The sequence below is a fragment of the Emydura macquarii genome, unplaced genomic scaffold (assembly GCF_026122565.2).
Source record: "Emydura macquarii macquarii isolate MOO-44397 ecotype Brisbane River unplaced genomic scaffold, CSIRO-AGI_Emac_v2 contig_3122, whole genome shotgun sequence".
NCBI classification, from domain to species: domain Eukaryota; kingdom Metazoa; phylum Chordata; order Testudines; family Chelidae; genus Emydura; species Emydura macquarii.
In genome coordinates this window covers 3,035,491-3,057,117 of record NW_027133259.1, presented here as the reverse complement: position 1 = coordinate 3,057,117, position 21,627 = coordinate 3,035,491, and the positions used below count along the sequence as shown (strand labels likewise).

At 42.3% G+C, this 21,627-nt stretch overlaps 1 protein-coding gene across 1 annotated transcript in view; it reads right to left on the bottom strand.

Moving 5' to 3' along the window:
* The window catches only part of MRPS35 (mitochondrial ribosomal protein S35), a 31,628-nt gene extending 12,262 nt beyond the window's left edge, over nucleotides 1-19,366 (bottom strand). The window contains exons 1-6 of the mRNA XM_067531052.1: nucleotides 19,186-19,366; nucleotides 15,926-15,978; nucleotides 14,003-14,170; nucleotides 13,471-13,531; nucleotides 12,745-12,884; nucleotides 5,076-5,185 (exon numbers count right to left, since the gene is read on the bottom strand). Of these exons, the coding sequence (XP_067387153.1) occupies nucleotides 5,076-5,185; nucleotides 12,745-12,884; nucleotides 13,471-13,531; nucleotides 14,003-14,170; nucleotides 15,926-15,978; nucleotides 19,186-19,333 (680 nt within the window). The 5' untranslated portion in view covers nucleotides 19,334-19,366. The remainder of the gene's footprint in view (nucleotides 1-5,075; nucleotides 5,186-12,744; nucleotides 12,885-13,470; nucleotides 13,532-14,002; nucleotides 14,171-15,925; nucleotides 15,979-19,185) is intronic.
* Between the last annotated feature and the right edge of the window lie 2,261 nt (nucleotides 19,367-21,627).

Below are 21,627 nucleotides of genomic sequence, written 5' to 3'. Positions count from 1 at the left end.
TATTGCTCAATGCACCTTTCTGAATTCAATTTGAGCTATACAGATTTTTAGGCTTTTAGTGTGATGTCAAGGAAACAATTCAGTCAATGACTGATCTGCATCTGCTCACTGGGAGAAAATTACTACAAAAAACTAGAACCTAAAGGGCATATCCTCAGCAACCCGTCTCTGCATTCTTGGCTAGAGCCAGTCTAATGAAATTCTGCTGTCAGTGTGCACAGGTAAGTGTAGACTGCATGAGAGTCTGGTACTGAAGAAAATATTTTGTTCAGTTGGTAAGTGAAGTAAAACTATAGAAACTAATGTTTTATTTAAAGTTTTATATGTAAGAAAACTTAGGTCAACCTAGTACCAAGTTAGATAAAGACCCCCAAGTGTAAGCAGTCAGAAAGGGAAGGATACAGCAGACTAGGATGTGCACTTTTTGCCTCATAGCCAAGTGCTGTAGGTATGCATCAGGCACAAGCAAGTTGTGGCTCTTAGAACCCAATCATGTATCTTGAAACCAGAGGTGCTGATCTGGAGGGCCAGAAAGAGATTGAATTACTTCCAGAAACAACATATAAAGACACTAGGACAGGCTGTCACTATCTTTTAATTGAGGAAGCTGGTGTTAATCCCACTGTGCCCCCAAAACTCCCCCCAACCTATCTGGAGGCTTCTTTCCATGCTGAAAGATGGGATACCCGTCAGTTTCTCCCTTCCTTCTCTCCTGAGTTACAATAGGGTGGTTGTGCAGGAAGGGGAGTCATTCTGTATTAAGTGATCTCCAGGGCTCAGGTAGGGCCAGTACAGCACCTTTCCTGCTCCAAGCTCCCATGTACTCCCACAGTCCGGTAAAGCAGGCAGTGCAGAAGTCAGTGTTTCTCTCTCACCTCCCTCCACAAGGCAGGAGGTGTAGTCAGCAGGGGAGGTAGTATCCTTTCTATTCTCTTCCCAGTGTTGGACCCACTATACCTAGAAATTACCACCCCCCACTATAAAAGTGAATGGAAAGGGCAATATAAACAGTATCCATACAAATCATAGTTCCCAAGCCTAAAAAAATATAAATGTACTAAAAAGTTTATACTAAACCTCTGGATCAGGAAAGATATTGCATGTGCACTGTTGAGAGAGATCCTAGAGATAACTAAAATTTAATAAACTAGTCATAATGCTTGATTCAAGTACCCACATATAAAAAAGGTTCCAGTGTCATATCAGGACAAGGTTTAGAGAAGCAATTTCTCAACATCTTAAAATGACTGCTTTTTTGGAAAAGCGAACTCTATAACACACAAGAGGAGCAGCTGTGCTGGATGTAGTCTTAAGTAAAACACAGGAGCTGAGTCAGTAAGTAATTACAGTTGATCCATTAAGTAACAGTGGAAGTAGATTTAAAAAAAGAAGCTACCTGAAAAGACTCTAAAGGAAGTTAAAATCCTTTCACTTGGCAAGGGAATTACTTAAGCATTCCCTAGAAGAATCACAGAAAGTATATATACCCGCTCCACTGGCACACCCTCTTACACACCTCCCAAAAAAAACCAAAATAAAACAAACCCAAAATCACACTATGATTAAGCAGCCAAGGACAAGAGAGCACTCAAGCCAAACTGGTATCCTTCACAAATTGAAATCCAACTAAAGTGAAGCCAATTAAAAGGAACCAGCTATGGCAGATAAAAAACGTAAGATGGGCAAGAGGGAATATGGAAAGAAAGTAACTAAAGGAAAATGAAAAAGAGGCAAGAAGTTCTGCAAGAATTAGAATCAGAACGCCTACAAGAGAATCACGGGGATACCAGAGAGCAAGGGATCTAACTGAGGACAAACGGACTGCAGAGAAACTAAATTTCTTCATTACAAAAGGATATCGGGGTCAACCTGTTCTTTTTGGGTAACAAGGATGAGGCTTTGCCAAAGACTAAGTGTGTCGTATGTCTTCACTGCACAGTTAATCCAGGTGACTGGCAGCTTGGTCTGGGCACCTGGTAGCCTTGCCCGGATGTAAGCATCCTCATAACCAAGTCCTACTTATGTTATAAATGGACACAAATCAGACAAAAAATAACAACATCCCTAAACCAGTTGGAGAACACTTCAGTCTCCCAGGGCACTCTGTCGCTGACCTGAAAGTTGCTGTGCTTCTCCAAAAAAACTTAAAAAACAGACCTGAAAGAGAAACTGCTGAGTTAGAAATTATCTGCAAACTTGACACATTCAAACTGGGTTTAAACAGGGATTTGGAACGGCTATTAGAAGAAGTAATTTGCTCTGATCACCCATTCTCACCTCCTACTCAATGGCTGTCATTATGCCTCAAGTACCCGGCTTTTATTCACCTACCCCATTGTTATCTATGCCCTTGGATATGCATATGTTGTCTTCTAAATATGTTTCCTATTTGCCGTATCACTTCTACCAACTGCATCTGAGGAAGCGAGCTGAAGCTCACGAAAGCTTATGCCTACTGAAATTAAATTTGTTAGTCTTTAAAGAGCTACAGAACTCTCGTTGTTTTTGCTGTATACAGACTAACACGGCTACCCCTCTGGAAATGTGTCCTCACTGTTTCTGCATTCACCTGTGAGTGTCTGGGGGCATAACACACGACTCTTTGTGCTGAGACAACCTAGGATTCTTTCCCAGTCAATTGCAGAAGAACTCGTTTGTTTGTCCTTCAGGGAGGAATTGCAGGACAGACACTGAGGACTATCAGCTCTCGATTGACTCTGCCTGTATCCTCATTGCAAAGTGGATGGGTGCTGGCCTGAGTTAAATTGGAGCCCAGGCTAACCAGACCTTCAAACTGGTTAAGCTAGTCTGGGCATAAAGTACCTCCAAATCCAAGCCAGAGGTTTTTAAAACCAGGGCAGGGTTTCTTCTGTGTGGATGGTTGTGGAACGCAATCTGCTCTTTTTGTGCATCTGGAGTCATATCTGCTGACCTTAGTGACAAAATTGTTCCTGCTTTTAATTTCCACTAACCCTGTAGAACAGACACAATTAACACTGAGATGGTTGGTTTTTGTGCCTTCTACATTAACCAAACAGTTCCTCAAGTTACAAGCAGCAAGACCTGTGCAGGCCCTTCTCATAGTCACAGCTGATCCCATAGTTCTGGAAGAGTGTATGAAACATCCAGGGCTGACTGCAACCAAGTTTCACCCATCAGACCACCCTCCACAATGAAAGCCATGAACTCTTTAAGTGGGCACTTTTGGCAACTTATCCGTGAGTTTGAACATAGCATCCCAATTGATGAAGTCATATTTAGATAACAGCACCTGTTGATCTGCAATGCGCAGTTGTAATGAAGAAGTTATGTACATTTTTCTCCCCATCAAGTCCACCTTTTTGGATTCTTTGTCCCTGGTGGTGGGCTTACATCTCCCCGGTCATGATCTGTCATTTAATTCTGTTACAATGAGAGAACTAGGAACTGCATGGGAACAGGAGCACCGAAGCCCTGCACAGCACCATAACAATTTCTCAGTATGGCTACAGGTGGTAATGAAGCTGGGATATTCCACAAGGACTTTGCAGGCTCCAAGAGAGCTTCATTTATCAGGAAAGCTACACTCCCTGGAACTAACAACTGGAGAATATCCAGCAACTTACGAGTATTCTCCTGCACAAACTCAGCCTGAGTGCCCGAGGTGGACACCACAACCTCAGGAGGTCCTGGTATGACTCAGTCCTCAGGCACAGGTGAACAGTCCAGTACTGTAGACTCATCAGGTGAGCAAGAAGAAGAAGGGAGTGAGGCCACTGGAGGCTCTTGCTTGAGAACATTAGGCTGAACCAACTCAGGAGAAATAACATCAGATTGTGCATATAATAGAGATGACTCAGGAAGAGACACGGTAAATGGAATAAGTGATCTTTCCCTAGACTAGCTTGAAGAATGGCATTTTGTACACTGAAAAACATCCCAGAATTCCAAGGGTAAGGCATTGCAATCTAGTACATACTAGGCCAGAGGCCCCATCCCTATTATGGGAATGGTGCTGTTCTCAGTACTGTTGGTGATCTGAGGAAGGTCTTGAAAACTTCCTACAGTGGTGCTTTGAAGGGAAGGATGAAGAGAGAGAGTCCCCAAATGCAATCTCAACAAGCCCTAGAAGTCGTCTGGTGGTAGTGGAGGGGCCACCCCCGAAAGGTCAAGCAAAATGACCAGCGTCGTATGAAAACCAACACAGAGATGGCATCAAGACTGATGATGAACGAGCACAGAAAGAGGCATTACACTTCTACTATGTACTGAAGCAGTCCCAGACCCAAGGCCAGTACCGATCCCAAAGATGAGGTCTGTAGCAATAATATTGGTGCTCCAGAGAGACCCACAGTAACAGAAATAATTATTTATAGTTTTGAAAAAGGTAGCATGATCAAGTGGACTAAAATTTGGGTCTGGAAGCCAGAACACCCAAGCTCTGAACTTGGCTCTAATAACTTGCTTTGGAACCCTGAGCAACACTGTCTTAATTTCCCTGGCTGTAAAATGAGGATAGTACCTCTGATGTACAGGGGGGTTTTGAAGATTACCTAGTTAGTGCTTTTATATTTGTAGTGCTTTACAAACACTAAAACATATACATCAGTAGATTTCACCCCATTACTGAATTGCATTCTGAATCTGTAGGATAATTTAGTTTATAAAAAACTTGTATTTGGATTATCCTATTAAACACTGCAGTGTAAAACAGAAAGGCTCCTCCAGGGCAACTGCTGAAATTTAACTGTAAATATCTACAATGATTAGTGACCTAGAAATGAGAGTGTTGAAGAGATGTTTGGTTTGAACAAAGCCCTTTTAGTTTTCTGCCTGATGCTCTTTACAGTGTTGGTAAAATTCATACAATCCAATTTCTCCAACATCTGATGATATTTTAGATGTTTTAGATATTTTATTAGATTTGCCTTTACAAACAAATAGTTTTAAACGGAATACTCAATTTTATTTAATCAGTAGATTTTAATCCAAAAAGGGACATGAGTTTAGTAAGACAAACTGATATATTAGTGCAACAGGCTCTCACTACTTTCCAATAAGGCAATGCGACAGACATTTTTCTCATGTTACCATACCTGTCTGTTGTAATGGTAAGTATATCTGTGTTCTTGCAGTACCGCTCTCCTACAAGTTTAATGAGCTTCTTCTTTGCATGATCATCCAAGTTCAAGTTGGAAAGCTTAATCTTGAAAAAGAGAAAACATCTTTAGTTCTTTTGCAAATCAATCCAGGCATACAGTCAAAATGTTTTTAGAATTAGACAGACAGTATCTTTTACTCAGGAATTAAAAATCCAGGAATTGAGTTATGTGCATTTGTAGAATTCTCTTCAGAGGCCTTACTTGTCAGAAGAATTTAAAATATAGACAAGGAATGTTTGAGAACAAAGAGTTGTGGGGTGAATTTGTCTGTCTCTCCTTTGATCCAGATGCAGAGAAATAAAACACATCTTTTGCAAATCATTAGGACTACTACTCATATTTCAAAAGGTGCTTGCCCTAAGTGTCTAAAAAACAGGAGGACAGAAAGATACTTCTACTCCAATGCTCAAGGCATTCTAAAATACCACAACACTTACACAGGCCACAGAGTTTCATCCTGTAGTTCCTGCATCAAGTCTACAGTCAGTCCTAAGACTCATAGAAAATAGCTGGATTTTTCTTCATATGCATCATAAGAGGAAATAAACCTGAACCTACTTATTATGTACAGCAGTGGTTCCCAACCCATGGCCTGGGGGGCAAAAGTGGTCCACGGGGTCTTTTAGAGTGGCCTGCAGCTCCCTTCCCGCTGGCTGCAGAAGGGATCCACTGCCATGGGACCTAGGTGGAGTGCACAGTTTCCCTGCTGCAGCCACGGGAACAGGAGATCCTCTTTGTTTTATATTTGTGGCCCTTGAGCCAAAAAGGTTGGGAACCAGTGATGTACAGTCTAAGCAAGAATGGTAAACTGGTACTAGTGGCTATGAACTACTTGAATTCATCTTAGCAAATAATGGATTCACAGAATGCAGCTGTACAAGGATATTAGATTTCAAAATGACACATTTTTGTTGAGGAGTGATGGCAGGATATATTAAAATCCAGAAAGGCAGTCGAGGAATTCTAAAAGACACTACTGCTAACCAAAAATAGACTAATTCCTCTGAAAAGGAAGAATGCAAGGAACAAGCAGGAGCCACCGTAGCTCTTTAAGGGACTACTCAAAGATTAGAATCAGGGCTTGTCCATGAGGTGATTTATGCGCAGCAAGCTGGGATATAAATCTATGGTGCTCTAGCCTGATGTGCCTTAACTGGCCACGTGGACCCTGCTTCTGCGCAGTAAGAGTAGCAGAGTGTGCTCTGACAATCAAAGAAGATTGCTGTTGTAGTTGCTATATTAGAGAGACAAGGTGGGTCAGGTAATATCTTTTATGGGACCATCTTCTACTGGTGAGACACACAAGCTTTCAAGATTACACAGAGCTCTTCTTCAGATCTGGGAAACAGTCATTTGGAGGCTATGTCTACACTACAAATTACTTTGATACAATTTACAATCACTCAGAGGTATGAATAATCCACACCCAAGCAATGTAAATTATACCGACCTAAGTGCTGGTGCAGATAGCGCTACGTCAGCAGGAGAGCTTCTCCCAGCAGCATAGCTATTGCCTCTCGCAGAGGCAGGAGATAGTAAGCCAACTAGAGAGCTCTTCCCGTCAGCTTAGAGCATCTTCACCAGAAGTACTACAGCGCCGCCATAGTGTAGACATAGTCTCTGGCCTTGTCTACACTAGAAAAATAAGTCAACGTAAGATGGGTCAACTTTCAGCCATCATTATAATTACAGCAGTGGCTGATGCCCACACTGCTCTTCTTGGGTCAGCGGAATGTGTCCTCATCAGGAGTACTTCCACCCACCTCAGAGACAGTGTGGGGGGAGCTGAGAGACCCATCTCTCAGCTTCCTGCCAGGAGACCACAGGCTCCTGGGCTCCCTGTGGGCCGCCTGTGTCCCGGCTCACAACTGGGCTCCAGCCGCCCATGTCCCTGCTCATAGCCGCCGGGTCCCGGTTCGCAGTCAAGATCCGGGATCCAGCTGCCCGTGGCTTGCCCGGTCCTGGCTCACAGCTGGGGCCTGGGAACCAGCTGCCTGGGCTTAGAGCAGCCAGGGCTTCTCCACCAGCTCCCAGCTGGGAGCAGTAACCAGTTGCCTCAGCTTTCTTGTCAATTTCACTGCTCCAGCAGAGCGGTGAAATTGACAAGAATGACAGCCCCTCCACTGCCCTAAGGGGATGCAGTATCTACACTGACACTGTCACACTTGCTCTGCTGACAAGGGCCCTACACCTCTTATTGGGGTGTTTTATTTTGTTGAAATAATGACTTGTGTCAACAAAACCTTTCAGTGTAGACCAGGCTTCAATGTTAGAGCTCAATACAAGATAGAACAGATTGTTTAACATAAGTAGCTGACACATATTTAAAGGGACCATTCAAGGTGAAGTGGCCTGTTAACACCCCTCCAGTCAAAGGGAGGGAAGAAAGGAAGGGGTTTGTCAAGAAAAGGCAGACAAAAAAACCCAGACTGAGTCAATGCTAGCTGAAGGGCTAAAAGCATTAGGAGGCTTTAACAAACTTCAGGAAAAATGTACTAGATTAAGGCCATGTCTGCACACAAAGATAAATTGACCTATGTTAGGTTGCCATACAGTCACCACATTAATTCCTGCGGTGGCTGATGTCCACAGTACCCTCCTTGGATTGGAGGTGTACATCCTCACCAGAGTGCTTCCACCGACATAAGGAGGACAATGAAATTAATGACTCAAAAAAGGCTGAGGCATAGAACTTTGAATATATGTCTTTAGTCAACAAGAAAATAAAGGGACAAGGAAATTGGGAAGTAGCACAAAAAGTTTCACAGCACTAACTTCACAATCTTTTACAAATACACAACAAGCTATGTTACCTGTTCTGAAGGTCATATGATAAGAAAATATGGCAATGCAATTGAGGAAGACTGTTTCCTATTATGGAACAGACAGACTTATTCACCCTCAATTCACAGTGTCCCACAAGATCCAGTACACGAGAGGTCTGGCTCCATGCAAGACAGAGATCAGTGTCTGCAGGATAAGGCCTCATGTATGTTCATCTCCATTTAAAAATGGAACCTCTTCTGGGGGAATGGTTATACCATCAGAGAGCACATTAAAAAAAAGTAAATACCTCTGCTCTCATGAGATGTTCCACTGGATCCTTAATGTCTACAAAGAGCTGGCTAAAAGAGATCTTAGAAACCAAAGTTCTAAATCATTACACTTTCATTAAAACTTGAACATTAAAAACCCTTCCATAAGGCACCATTTAAAACAGTTAAGAGGACATTTCTACTATCTGTTTTAACATGTATTTTTGAACGATAGTCTTCCATTTAAATATTTTGTATTGCTCAAATTTTAGCCACATTTTTTTAAGAATGGGTCAGTGCTGCAGAAATCTATGAGAACACATTATGCTATGAGCTCTGAAGGGTTTCAGCAACGGTGTGGCAAATACACCACGTTAGTCATGATTTTACAGTGTCTATGTACCTCAGCTTGCTTTATCTCAGCTTGCTTTAACAGAACATCCTGGTACATACTGAAAACCACCAACACAGATCTCAGGCATTAGCTCTGATTTACCAACAATGCAAAACACGTCCAGTGTAACATAGTACTTTTCATGCTACTACATCATTTTATACTCACATGTGCATGGTGTAATCATCCCAAACTCATGACAATAAAAACCTTTATAGCATTCTTATACCTCCGTGTTTCATAGCCAACATATAACTGTCTGCTCAGTTTATGTTACAGGAATTAAAAAAGATTTCATTTTTATTTCTGCTCATCTAGGGCCATGTTAATGTGACAGACATTTACACTGCTAGCTAGTTCAAGCAGGATATTAATTTCACTATTTACATCTATCAACTAGAATGCACTACACTGTCTTATGATAGCTTAAACTTATAAACCATAGTATCATGAATAGCAGTGGATGATATAAAATGACAGCAGATTACATTTTCAGTCCTGTAACACTAGGTTAGACTAAACAGCTGACAGGATTCCTGTTTGAGGCTAGACCCAAGCAAGTGCATTGGAGTGGGAGGGAATAAAAAACTGGGGACAAATTAAGATCTTAAAGAGATCTCTACATATTTTTTTCTTCAAAAGCAACACAATTTCTGCACTTTTGTTTTATAAAACAAATTTAAATTTGCACATCAGTAACAGAGGTTTCCTTATTTCATGGCACAATGAAGACTTTTGCAGCAAATACCTGCAGTCATTGATACAATTTCAGTCACTGTTTGACCTGATGCCATCTGCTTTTCACCTTTAAATCTCCCCTCCTGCTTCTCTCCCACCCGCAAACCAGGCAGATTATGTTGTCAGAGGATTAAACAGAGAACACTAAAGACAGAATTCATTAATTGAGGTCTGGGAATGATCATTAGTGCTTGGAAGGCCATATGGCTGGCTGTTTTATTTTCACCCTCTTTTTTGGTTGAATACTAATAATAAAACATGCTGCCCTATAAACACCACACAATTAATATCAAAGGACACAGATTTCAGTTAGATAGGACAGTGTAAATTTGAAGGGGAATCATGGGCGTGTATGTAGGTATGTGTACATATCTACCTCTAAATCATTCACAATACTCCTGTAGGCTAAAAACCATCCTCTATTAGGGTGCGGCTACTGAACATCTGTGGCACCAGACCACTGACTTGCGCTAGCAGATAGTTACATTTTCTTTGTCCTCTGAAACTTGTTTTTCTTTTGAGCAATGCTCCAGTAACAAAAGCTATTAGTAATGAAAATTTGTGAAGTACAAAATTGTTTAAGTTAGTGACAAGTCAAGTTCAGTTCCAGCTCACGAATGTAGCAATTTATATCTAATGGGCAGGTGGGGAAAAAAACCAAACCAAACCAGAAATGAATAGCTCAGAGAACTGATAAGGGGACATTCAGAGGTAAAGTGAACCACTATTCAAAGATAGCATAATCTGATGGCTCTTCTATGGAATAATAAAAGTTGGTGGTCTTCTGCAGTATTTAATGGACCCATCCATCCTTATAGTGCAATAGCCACTACAGCAGACCTCACTGTTGGCAGTCTCAGGCAAAGGGCTAATATCTCAACCACGACGGTGATTCTCAAGATCAGGTTGAAAAATGACAATCTCTGTAGGCTGTTAATACAGCACTTTTCACCAGTACTACGTTCACTCCGCAAAAATAGAAACAGTTGATCAAAAGCCATTTTCTGCATTATATTTCACAACCCCAAAACCATTATGCTTTATAGTACATGGTCACTGACAGCTTTCTACTAGACCTACATCATTGCTTAATATTTGGATTCTGACATCAACAAGAAATAATCACCACAAAGAACTGGGATTTAAGGAAGTTTAAAATTTCCAAAAATCTAAAGTGTAGCAAAATGCTAAACCTATTCTTTAAAAAAAAGATTGCAATTGATTTTTAAAATTCTGGATTAGAGTGCTTCGATTTCACAATTATGTTACTTAAAATGCAAAATACAAAACAAAAACCCCCACAAAAACAAATCATGAACACTCAAGCTAAGCTTTTAAGAATAAAATCAGTGTGCTAAGTAATGCAGAGTTTTCTCAGGGTCTGAAGTTTCATGTTGTCAGCTAACCACTGCTGTCTTTATACTCTTATGTTGATTGCTACAGACCAGATCCAAAGCCCACTGAAGTCAATGGAAGTATTTTGACACTTGGACTCTTACAACACTCCAGCTTCTCAAGAGTTAACTACAGGCAGAACTAGTGGTATTCTGATAAAGCATCTCAATTTGTCCAAAAAACCCAACCAGCTTTCTTCCAGTCTCATCCCACTATTCATTACCACAGGGATCAAGAGATTCCCTTCATCCTTCTGACTATTCCTGGGTTTCCATATCCCTTTCATCCGAGAGCTACACCCCAACCTCTCAGCCACCATGTAACAGCCCTCCAAAGTAAGTAGGCACCAGAGCCAGATGCCCCCAGTCTCCAGGACAAGTCGCAAAAAGCCATCTAACAAATGATGTACTCCCACACAGCAGGGACGGAGAAGACAGAAGAACAGTATAACACCCTCTACCGGTACTTCCTTACCATTGAGAATTTATACTTAAGAAATCCAAAAGATATTAATGTAAGTGTACACTTAAGGCAGCCAATAAAAATGTAATTCTCTCCTACATTGGCACCACAAGGAGAACAATACAAAAAAGTCTAACACATCTTTAAAAATCAGTTTCATCTGATCTGGGACCAGAAACACTGAAATGACTTGATCACATGGTTATTGTCACAACAAGTTAGAGCTAAGGCTGTTTGGGTGACTTCACTGTGCATTCTTACCTTACTTCTGAAAGAAATCCAAAAGTGTTAACGAATTCAATTATCTTAGTTTGTAATGCTTGGGTTATAGGATGATAATTACAACACCTCTGTAATATATTTACTCTCCCTCACCCCATTACTCAAAACCTTAAATCCATTTTAATGTAGTCATAGGTCCTGGAATATTAGCAAAGTCATAACTATATTAGGACCATTGAGAAAATGGAATAATTTTTTAAAGACTACTTTTACACAAAATAAAATAGTAGAGGCAAAAGTAACACTATTTCTGCCACTCTGGCCCCAAGCAAAATTACATTGTTCACATATCCCTAGGACAGAATACCTGCTTTCTATGGTTAATGCATAAAACACAAGAAGGTTTTGTTTCTGTGAACTCCTGGATTCAAACGCCCAACAGACAGGCAGATTAAAGTCTCTGATAATGACTCACTCAATCCTTTCTGTTCAAGATGAGTAAACTAACACCCAAATGCTTTAGTCCTCCAAGACTCCTCCAGCAAAGCCAGGTACAACTTTATATTCCTGCCATCTCTAAGCTAAATATCAAGCAGAATTAAAAATATATTATCACAGGCCTTCTGTTTTAACATAACTCCTTTTCCCCATTGCAAGTCACTTTGAAGACAAAGTACAAAATACCTGAAATGATTACACTCCTAGGACTACATTTCTGTTCTTAGGAACAGTTCCCATCCAAGCTTTTGTCACTATCATATTCTAGCAAATTAATAATGAGCATCACATGAGTCAGAGCACGTTAACCTGATGACATTCGATTAGAAGGCATGAGAGAATAATTAGAAAGCTGTTAAACAGATCCGTATGGCCACAACACAAATTAGCTCTCTGAAAGTTTCTTGTAAGAAGTCTTACAGTTATAACAAATGAAACAAACAAACAAACGAAAAAACGCAGAAGCAATAATGAATCCTAAAAGATGTGCTAATGATACTGTCAGGCCCACAAAATGCCAGTCTTTGATCAGAGATTACTTGAATAAGATTTCTTAACCCAAGGATTAACTAAAACTTCGGCTTGATCAAGATTGATGGCATTTCTGTTACTAAAATAAATTCATGTGGCTGATAACTCTCTCTCTCGCTTTATAGAAAGTTTCAATTGACAGAAAGCATGCCCCTTTGGCTTTACTTTAAACTGGATCTCATTTATATACTATACATACTATGAATGAGTTTCCACATGTTGCTATATATTTAAAGTAATCTACTGTCTTTCATCTGAGGCTCAATTGCAACACTTCTTGAAAGAGCTTGAAAAATGCTTCTGTTGTTTACTAAAATTTAGTACTTACTCTTAAAGTAACCACTCTTGCTTTGGGATTACGAACAGATGGCCCTGCTGAAACATAATCTATTGTCTCAATTTCAATAGGAAAATGCTGCTCACATTTCTCATCACTGTCCAATGCAGCTGGCCACTCAGTGCAGAAATCTGAGGGATAGAAAAGTTAGTTTCAGTCAAGCAATATTGTGATCCTTCAGCTGAGAACAGTAAAAGTTTTTAAAAGTTTATTGTCACTTACCTGTATTTTTAGTTTTAAAGAATAGTTTCAGACATTTATATGGAAATCATTCCCTTACGTAATGAAAACGGCACCCCAGGGAAGGGGGCTGCACTAGTGTGAGTGACTCAGCAGGGAAGTGGGGGTCAGCAAAGAGTATGAGAGGGGTGACTCAGCAGCAAGGCTGCGGTCACTGAGAATTCAAATAGAGGCAAAGAATCCTGAGGGAAGAAGCCCTTGGGACGTTGCTCAATATCACAGTACAAACCTTACAATCTAACCAGACCTAGCTGGGTTACCATAATGGGCCCTGTTGGCCTGGGTAATGACTGAGCACAGGGAGGACTCCAGGAAGATGCACCAACTGAGGGGGTATTGCAATAGGCCCCTGTTGGAATAAATAAGGGCCTGAGCCCAAGGAGGGGTGCAGGACACATTACACTGTGGGACACTTAAATTACTCAAAGTGTCTTAAGAATTCCAAAGAGACTGTTTTAAAGAAAATGCAAAACTCACCTTTAAGAGCTGTACAGTGTTTCTTAATTGCTGGGGGAGTCAGATGCAAAAAGTTGGGGATCTGAAATAAAATATTTGATTTTTTTGGTAACAGTTTGCTTATAAGCAGATGAACTGCTATGTGAATTTAAAATCGAAGGCACTACCTTGACCAGGCAATAACTTGCTCAATGAACAAAATCTGACTACATTTTCACTATTTATTCTTTTTAGACAAAGTGTGTGATTTGAGATTCAATGAGAGGATTCAACAAGTGTCTTCTCACCTCATTAATATTAATAAATTATGAGAGCAAGTCACCAGGACCAAACCCTATATGCATGCAAGTTTAAGGCATCATAGCAATGAAACTGATAGTAAAGCCCATTTGATTCTCTTAATTTGCATTTGCTACCTGGGTGCACAATTGTGTTATATTAAACATATTGTGTGATAAAATGTATCAAGCACAAAATACTATCTGGAAAAAATATTTTGATCAAACCCTACTGCAAATCATTTAAACAAAAAGATGATTGGGATACACCCTACCTTTATAAGCTCCAGATTGCCTTCTTTTGGTAGAGGTACGCCTCTCTTCACTGGGTAACCCATTCGGATGGGAAGAGGCACCGAAGAAGGATTAAATGCTGCTGCAGTTGGATAAACGCTGCTCCAGTCCTGATCAAAAGCCATCTTTTCAGTTCTCGGAGTGCTAGGCTAAAGAAATGAGAAGTGATAGAAGTTAGGTGAGTTGTGGGTTATTTTGAGAGATGAACCAGTAGCAGTCAAAGTGAAGGGTGTTTTCAGGAATAATTGACTGGCAGGCTACAGTAGATCTTCTTAAGGCCAGTAACTTCAAGGAATGCCTTTCACTAATGCCATTGTTGCATTTTAAAACGATAATTTTGTATTAAGCATTTAATAAATTCCTTTTCAATTCTAGAACATTTTTTTCTATCATATAAGCATCTTATTTTAACTAAGCAAATATGTTCATGATGTTCTAGAAAAACTCACTAGGTTCACACCAAGAAAATCTGTCTCTTTACCCTGAGGTGGTAGTGTGTATGTGCGCGTCTTGTTTCAAATCTGCAAACATAAAAAGTGAATACGAGTCAAACTCAAATTTTAGACCACTATTTCACGTTACATTCCTTATTTTATTCTGAGAGAAGTTTAAAAGTGATATGCAAAGGAATTTTAAAAAAGGGCTTGTGCCCTTTCTGATTTCTTTATGAGGCATAAAGGAAGTTTTATTTCACTCTGCTAGTGTTCCAGAAGTATCAGGAACGTTAAGTCTGATTTTGTTGCAAGTTCATGAGAATGTCCAAGTAATGTTTAAGGTGAGCTCTTAGGGACAGATTTTCAAAGGTTTTTAGGTGCCTAAAATTGCAGATAGCCACCAAGTGGGATTTTTCAGAGTGCCTAAGAAGATAAAATAAATCCCACTGGAACAAACAACAAAACAGGAGTTAAAAGTTATGGTATTTGGAAAATTTAACTGAAGTTCACTTGATTTTTTTTTTAAAACATTTTTTAGCTCATAATATCCCCAAGTGGCTTGGTTTAGAATTTGTTATGTATTATTTCTACTGCAGTAGTTCCTTAGGGTAGTTCCAATCATTCAATGCACTAACTAGATACTTTGCTTAATAACTCAGTTATCTTTAAATGCAAAAAGCATGTTTTGATAAACTTTTTTTCTTATGTATCCTGCACGTAAGGTAGTTTTATTTAAATACAAAAAATTTAAAATGTTGCTTTTGTGCAATTTTAGTTGAATTTTCAAAGAGAACTTGACACAAATTACAAGTAAAATATTAATTTATTAAGAGATGTATCCTTCATCATTTTCTAAAATAGCATAAATATTAAAACTCTGAATAGATGTAAGCTATATGATTGCTTCAATAAGTGTGTATTGATATAGCATACCCTCTTGGTTAACAAAAAGAAGCACCAAATTTAATGTCAAGACTATATTTAGTTGCAAATCAACATGTTTTAATGATTACGAATCAATGAGAATCAACCTTTCTTTAGGAAAAGAACTAAAAAGTACAGATGCAAACAAGATTAAAAAAAAAAAATCAATAATTTAAATCCCAGTTTCCTGTTTGCTGATTTAAATCAGGACTAAAACTGGTAATTTAAATCAATCCACCCTGCCTCAACATATGCAAAGCCTTTTCATTTTTGTCCTTCAAATCCCTCCTCAAAACTCTTTGCTACGATGTCTACAAAAACCTAGACAACAGATAGGCTGCTGGTGTGCTGAAATCACCATCTACCATGCTGACCAAGTGTCTCAGAGTTTCCTTGTATTCCCATGACTGTCTGGATCCATTGGTCATCTTATGGCTGGACTGTAAGCTCTTTGGGACAATTAGGGTTAATGGACAAATTACTAAATACACAGTAAAAATACAAAACCTTGCAGATAAAGTAGCTGCAAACATTTTTATTTCTTACCACTCTTTTATTTCTTGCATCTTCTGATTTCTTCTTTCTTCTCGATGCTGCAACTGCAAGATAAAGCAGTATTTTCAGTAAGAAGCAGCAAAACTAAATGGTAAATCCAACCTGCAGAAGTGCCATCAGTTTCTGCAGAACTGAAGCTCTTATTTAAAAAACTAAATTTCTAGCCTTTATGCAGCGCCCATGCATTTGCAGAGATACCCTTTCAAATGTAAATTAATGCAGTATTGTCTTCCAGAGTCTCAAGAGAGCTCTAGAGCTTATCTTATTGCTGTTCAGGAAAGCTATGAGCAACATAGTGAATGAACAAGACATTTGAGTTTCATAACTGCTATTCAAAACCTTCCGGCTTGGCAATTATGAAATTCTAAAGAATCATAGACACAAAATGAGTGAGGTAATATCTTTTACTTGACCAACTTCTGCTGGTGAGAGATAAGCTTACTTGGGTCTTTTCCTCAGGTCTGGTGTAAGTTTGTCTCTCTCACCCATGGAAGCTGGTAAAGTAAGAGAGATTATTTCACCCACCTTGTGTCTCTAATATCCTGGGACCACCATGGCTACAACAAAACTGCATACAACAATCTAAAGAATGTCAGTTTCACATAGAGACTCCTTCCCACAACACAGTAAGGGGGACTGACAAGGAAAGTGGGGTTCTCATTTTGAGCTGCCATAATAAGGAAGGAGTTTCAAACTTACTTACCAACTCCACTGAATTCAAATAAATTCTATCCACTCATGGCAAAGGCTGAATTAGATCTTGTGACCGGCATCAACTTTTGTTATATGTATCTGATGTATCTGTAACTACCTGAAAGGGGGTTCCAGGGAGGATGGGGCTAGGCAGTTCTCGGTGGTGGCAGATGACAGAACAAGGAGCAATGGTCTCAAGTTGCAGGGCGGGAGGTCTAGGTTGGACATTAGGAAAAAGTTTTTCACTAGGAGGGTGGTGAAGCACTGGAATGGGTTACCTAGGGAGGTGGTGGAATCTCCATCCTTAGAGGTTTTTAAGCTGAGGCTTGACAAAGCCCTGGTTGGGATTATTTAGCTGAGGTTAGTCCTGCTCTGAGCAGGGGGTTGGACTAGATGACCTCCTGAGGTCCCTTCCAACTCTATGATTCTATGACAAGTATACTACTGCTACTGGATTCAGAATCATTACAGAATGTACAAATTCCTCAAATATAAGGGTGCAGTATACTAGTACTAGGCATATACTACACTTTTATCATGGACACAATTAAATAAAGGGATGACAGAATGAAGCCCGCTATCCATGCTCTTCCATGTATTAATGTCAAAACTTGGGATCTAAATATTGACTATTCAAGCACCTGAAATAGTCCATTCAGTTCCATAAAGATATTGACAAACTGGAAAAGTCACAGGAGGCTACAGAAACAATGGTTGATATGGAAAGAGGAAAAGAACTAAGCAGATAGGATGACCTACATCTAATGGCAAGGTAACAATATGGGAACAGCCTACAAATGTAGGAATTGTTTGAAGGTTTCGCCATAGAGCACAACCATAAGCAATAGGTGGCAATAAAGACAGGGAACAATTAAGCTGTATACCCAAGTAAAATTTTATGACAGTGAGATCTGTGGAAGAATATTTCAATAAAGTTGTGGAAGCCTCATCATTTAGAACAGGGGTTCTCAACTAGGGGCATGTGTACCCCAGGGGAGCTTAAGAGGTCTTCTGGAGGATACTCAACTCATCTAGATCAGTGATTTTCAACCTGGGGGTTGCAGCCCCTAGGGCGTGTGTGAAGGGACAGGTTTAGGGGAGTCACAAATGCAGGACAGGCATTAGGGGGTGGCAAGAAGAGCAACTGTTTGAGGTTCCAGACCACAGGGGGCACCACAAAGCTAAGTTACATGCTTCAGCCCTGCTGCCTAGGGCTCAGGCTTCATCCCTGCCACTAGGACTTGGGCTTCAGACAAAGCTTCCAGGTGAAAAATAGGCTCAAATATAACACTGAAATGTACGTACAATATTTATATTGTACTCAATTTTATAATTATATGGTAAAAATGAAAAAGTATGCAATTTTTCAGTAACAGTGTGCTGACACTTTTATGTCTGATTACGTAAGCAAGCAGTTTTTAAGTGAAGTGACATTTGGGATAATACTCCTGGAAAGGGTGAGAACCACTGATTTAGAGCACTTAAAACAAAATTAAACAAGCCACTGTAAATACAGTATAGGGAACAAGCCTGTACTAATAAATTGATCTGGCAATTACCAAAGAAGTTTTCATTTCTAATCTCTATGGCTCTCTTTGAAATTATAGCCAATACTTCTTTATGCGAAAGTGTAGTTTGCATGAAGAATGACGAATGAATTTGGAAATGTGTAAATACCAAAAATCCTGCTTAATAGTTATTTACAGCATGTACTTCTTGGAAGGAAGGGCTCTCCCTTCATTTTTGTTACTGTTAACATTCCCCCTACAGTTTGTGGCTCCACACTGAGGTAACTCTCTGTCCAGCTAAAGAACAAACAGAAATTCACTTAATGCCACTCTACGCACCCGGAACGGTGGAGGATAACTGGAGATACGAGATGGGGAGCTTTTTAAAGAATGAGTTTGAAACCTAAGCCCTCACCTACGGTGGGGTCTTGAAAGGATGGTAACAGGAATACAACACACACACACACACACAAAAGCCAGAACTGGGATTTCAAAGTTAGATTTCAAACTGCAGGTATCTACAAACACTCTGCACGTGTAATAAACACAGCAATGGCGATACCCCCGTGACTGCAAAGGGAAAGCGGCCAACCTCGGACCCCACGCTCTCCCCCAGACGAATGTTATTTCGGGATCGTCCCTTCCTGCCTCCCCAGGGCCTGCCCTGCGGCTGCGACGCCGACCCGGCAAGCCTAGCTCTGCCGCAGGGTTAAGCCGGCTGCTCTCGGCCCCTCGTTACGTCACAGCCGCTCTCCCGGCAGCGGGGGGGGGGGGGGTGTCCCGGGGAGCCCCGCCGCCGCCCTTCCGTGGGGACCTTCCCAGCCCGAGGAAGGGCAACCCCGGCATCTGCTGCCCCGGCTCCCCTGGGGGGAAGAGGGAGAGAGACATTTCCACAAGGCGGCTGCACAGTGAGATGGGCGGGCCGAGCACAGAGTGACGAGCCGCCCACGATCAAAGCCCCTCTGGCGCTGCGGCCCCCGAGGAGGGCTCGGCGAAGGGCAGCTGCGGCATCGGCCGGGGCCGGGCCCCTCTCCCGGGGACGGGTCTCACCTCCTCCCTGGCCGGACCCCCGCATCCCCACAGCCACGGCGCTGCAATAAGCCGAGGCCCTGGGCCCCGCGGCCAGCGGCCCCCCGCAAAGCCGGGGCAGCAGCGGCCGGGCGCAGTAGCAGAGGCCCACACCACCGGCGACCGCCATCTTCCCGGCCGGCGCGCGCGCAGCGCGCGTACGTCTTCTCTGACGTCTCTCAGCGACCGAGGCCGCTTTAGGTCAAATGGATTAGGCGAAGCGGGCGTGAGGTTCCCGCGTGCGCCTGGTCCGGAGAGGATGATGGCGGCGGTGGGGGGGGAGGGGAGAAAGGAGCAGGGCTTCTCGCGCGCGCCCAACGGCTGCTGAGGGGAGGAGAGCGCGCGTGGGTTTGGGAGCGCGGCGGGATGAGCTCCCAGCCGCACTAGTGCGTGTTTCATGATAACTCCTCGGCAGCTGACACCAAGGGCATGGTGAGCGGTAGTGAAGGGGGGTTTTAAAAGGCGGGGGAAGGAAGGAAGGAAGGAAAGAAAGGGCGGGAGGCAGGGGAGCGAAGCGAAGCGCAGCGGTGCCCTGCTCAAGCCGTGGCACGCTGCCGCTCGTCCCCAGCCATCATTAAAGGCAGGTGGGCCCGTCTTCACCCCCTGACCCTGACTCTCGCCCTATTAAAACCCCAGCTCCCGGACTGCCGGGATGACAGGGGACTCCCCGCCTTCAGTCTTTATTTTTAAGGCACTTTCTAGTCGTGTGAGAAAGCTTGAAAACAGAGCCGGCGCGCGCTCCAGGAGGTGCACACTGGAGGTGCAAAGGGAAGCACCCCAAGGTAGTGCTTTGGACGCTCACGATGTGGGGGGCTTGCGCGAGAGACCTGGGTAGGAAGAGTACGTGCGCAAGGAAGGCACGGCTTGGTCACGGTTATCTAGCCTCCTTACAGAGGCCAGTGCTTTCACACACGCTTTAAAATCGTGAGTTTGCCTTTAAAACCATGAGATTTTTAAAAATAAATTTCACAGCCTTTGCTTTGCGTTTGGTTTCTGGGTCTTTAAGATACGCTCCGATGTCGGGTCATGTTTTCAAGCTCTTCTGCACAATCACAAACATTATCAACTTGTGGGTTTTTTTCCTCCTGGGTTTCTCACATATGTTAATGACTCAGGAATCTGGAGCTTGAGAACCCCAGGGACTATGAGCGTTAGCAATTTTGCAGGTATCAAGAGACAGGCTACTGTGAAGTCACTGGTTCATCACAACTCGGTAACTGGGCTGATTTCAAGACACAGATTTCTGCAGTCTCTGGTGGTGAAATCAAGGCATGAGCTCTGTGACAGCACTAGCTATTATTTCTAGCTCACTGAGCTCATCTCAAGGCACAGGTGGTTACTGAAGTTATCGGCTGTAACTCAGTTCCTGTATATTAAAGACTTGCTGAGCAAAAGACCTCACAGAAACTAGAGAGCACATGCATTCAAAAGGATTACAGGGATCCTTGGGTCCAGGATCTACATATTAGTTTGCCAAAAAATGTCATGTATGGTCACCAATGAAAGCCTGTGTTACACTGGTCATTATACAATCATAGCGTTTAAGGCCAGAAGGACCACTAGATCATCTAATCTGACCTCCTGTACATCACAGGCCACCAACACCACCTAGTATCTGCAGACTAAACCCAACAACCAAAATGAGACCAAAGTATTACATCCCACAGAAGACTAGACTGTTAATAATAATAATAATAACTCCTCTGGACTAGAAACCAAACAAATGGTAACTGGTAGCAAAAGATTATTTTAAAAGGAGGATGAATGAACGAAAGAAAGAAAGGGAGGAAGAGGAGCAAAGTGGTGCCCTGTTCAATCTGTGGCAAGCTAGGCAGAGACTAGGAAGGATCAGAGTGCACCAGTCCTCAAGACCTCACAGAAATGATAAATGACATATATTCAAATGACCCACACCCACAAACCGCAGAGGAAGGTGAACTCTCCCTACTAATGGCACTGCTAATGTGCATGGGCACCAGGTTTGTAAAATTTTTGGTGGTGTCCAGAACGGATCCAAGTCCCGCCCCACACACCTGCCTTGTAAGCCCCTGGGGGCGGGGCACGGCACTGGCCAGCCCCATGTGGGAGAATGGTGGGGCCAGGAGGGGGAGGCAGCTCCTGGCCATGGTGCTGGGCCCATATGGGAAAGGAGCGGAGGGAAGGGGTTGAGTTGGGAGGGGCCACCGTGCTGCTTGGGGGTGGGGCTGGCACCAGAATGGCTCCTGGCCAGCCACTGTGAGTGTGCCCAGGCAGAGGGGGTCAGAACAGCCGGTCTGCCCTGCGAACTGGGGGCTGCTGCGCTCTGCCCCTGCATGGCCGAGCACCACTGGAGGCTCTGCGGCCAGCCCCCCAGCAGCACAGAGATATTGGTGGAGCTGGGCCCACGTTCCTGGATATTGGTAGAGCGCGAGCACCATGGGCTCA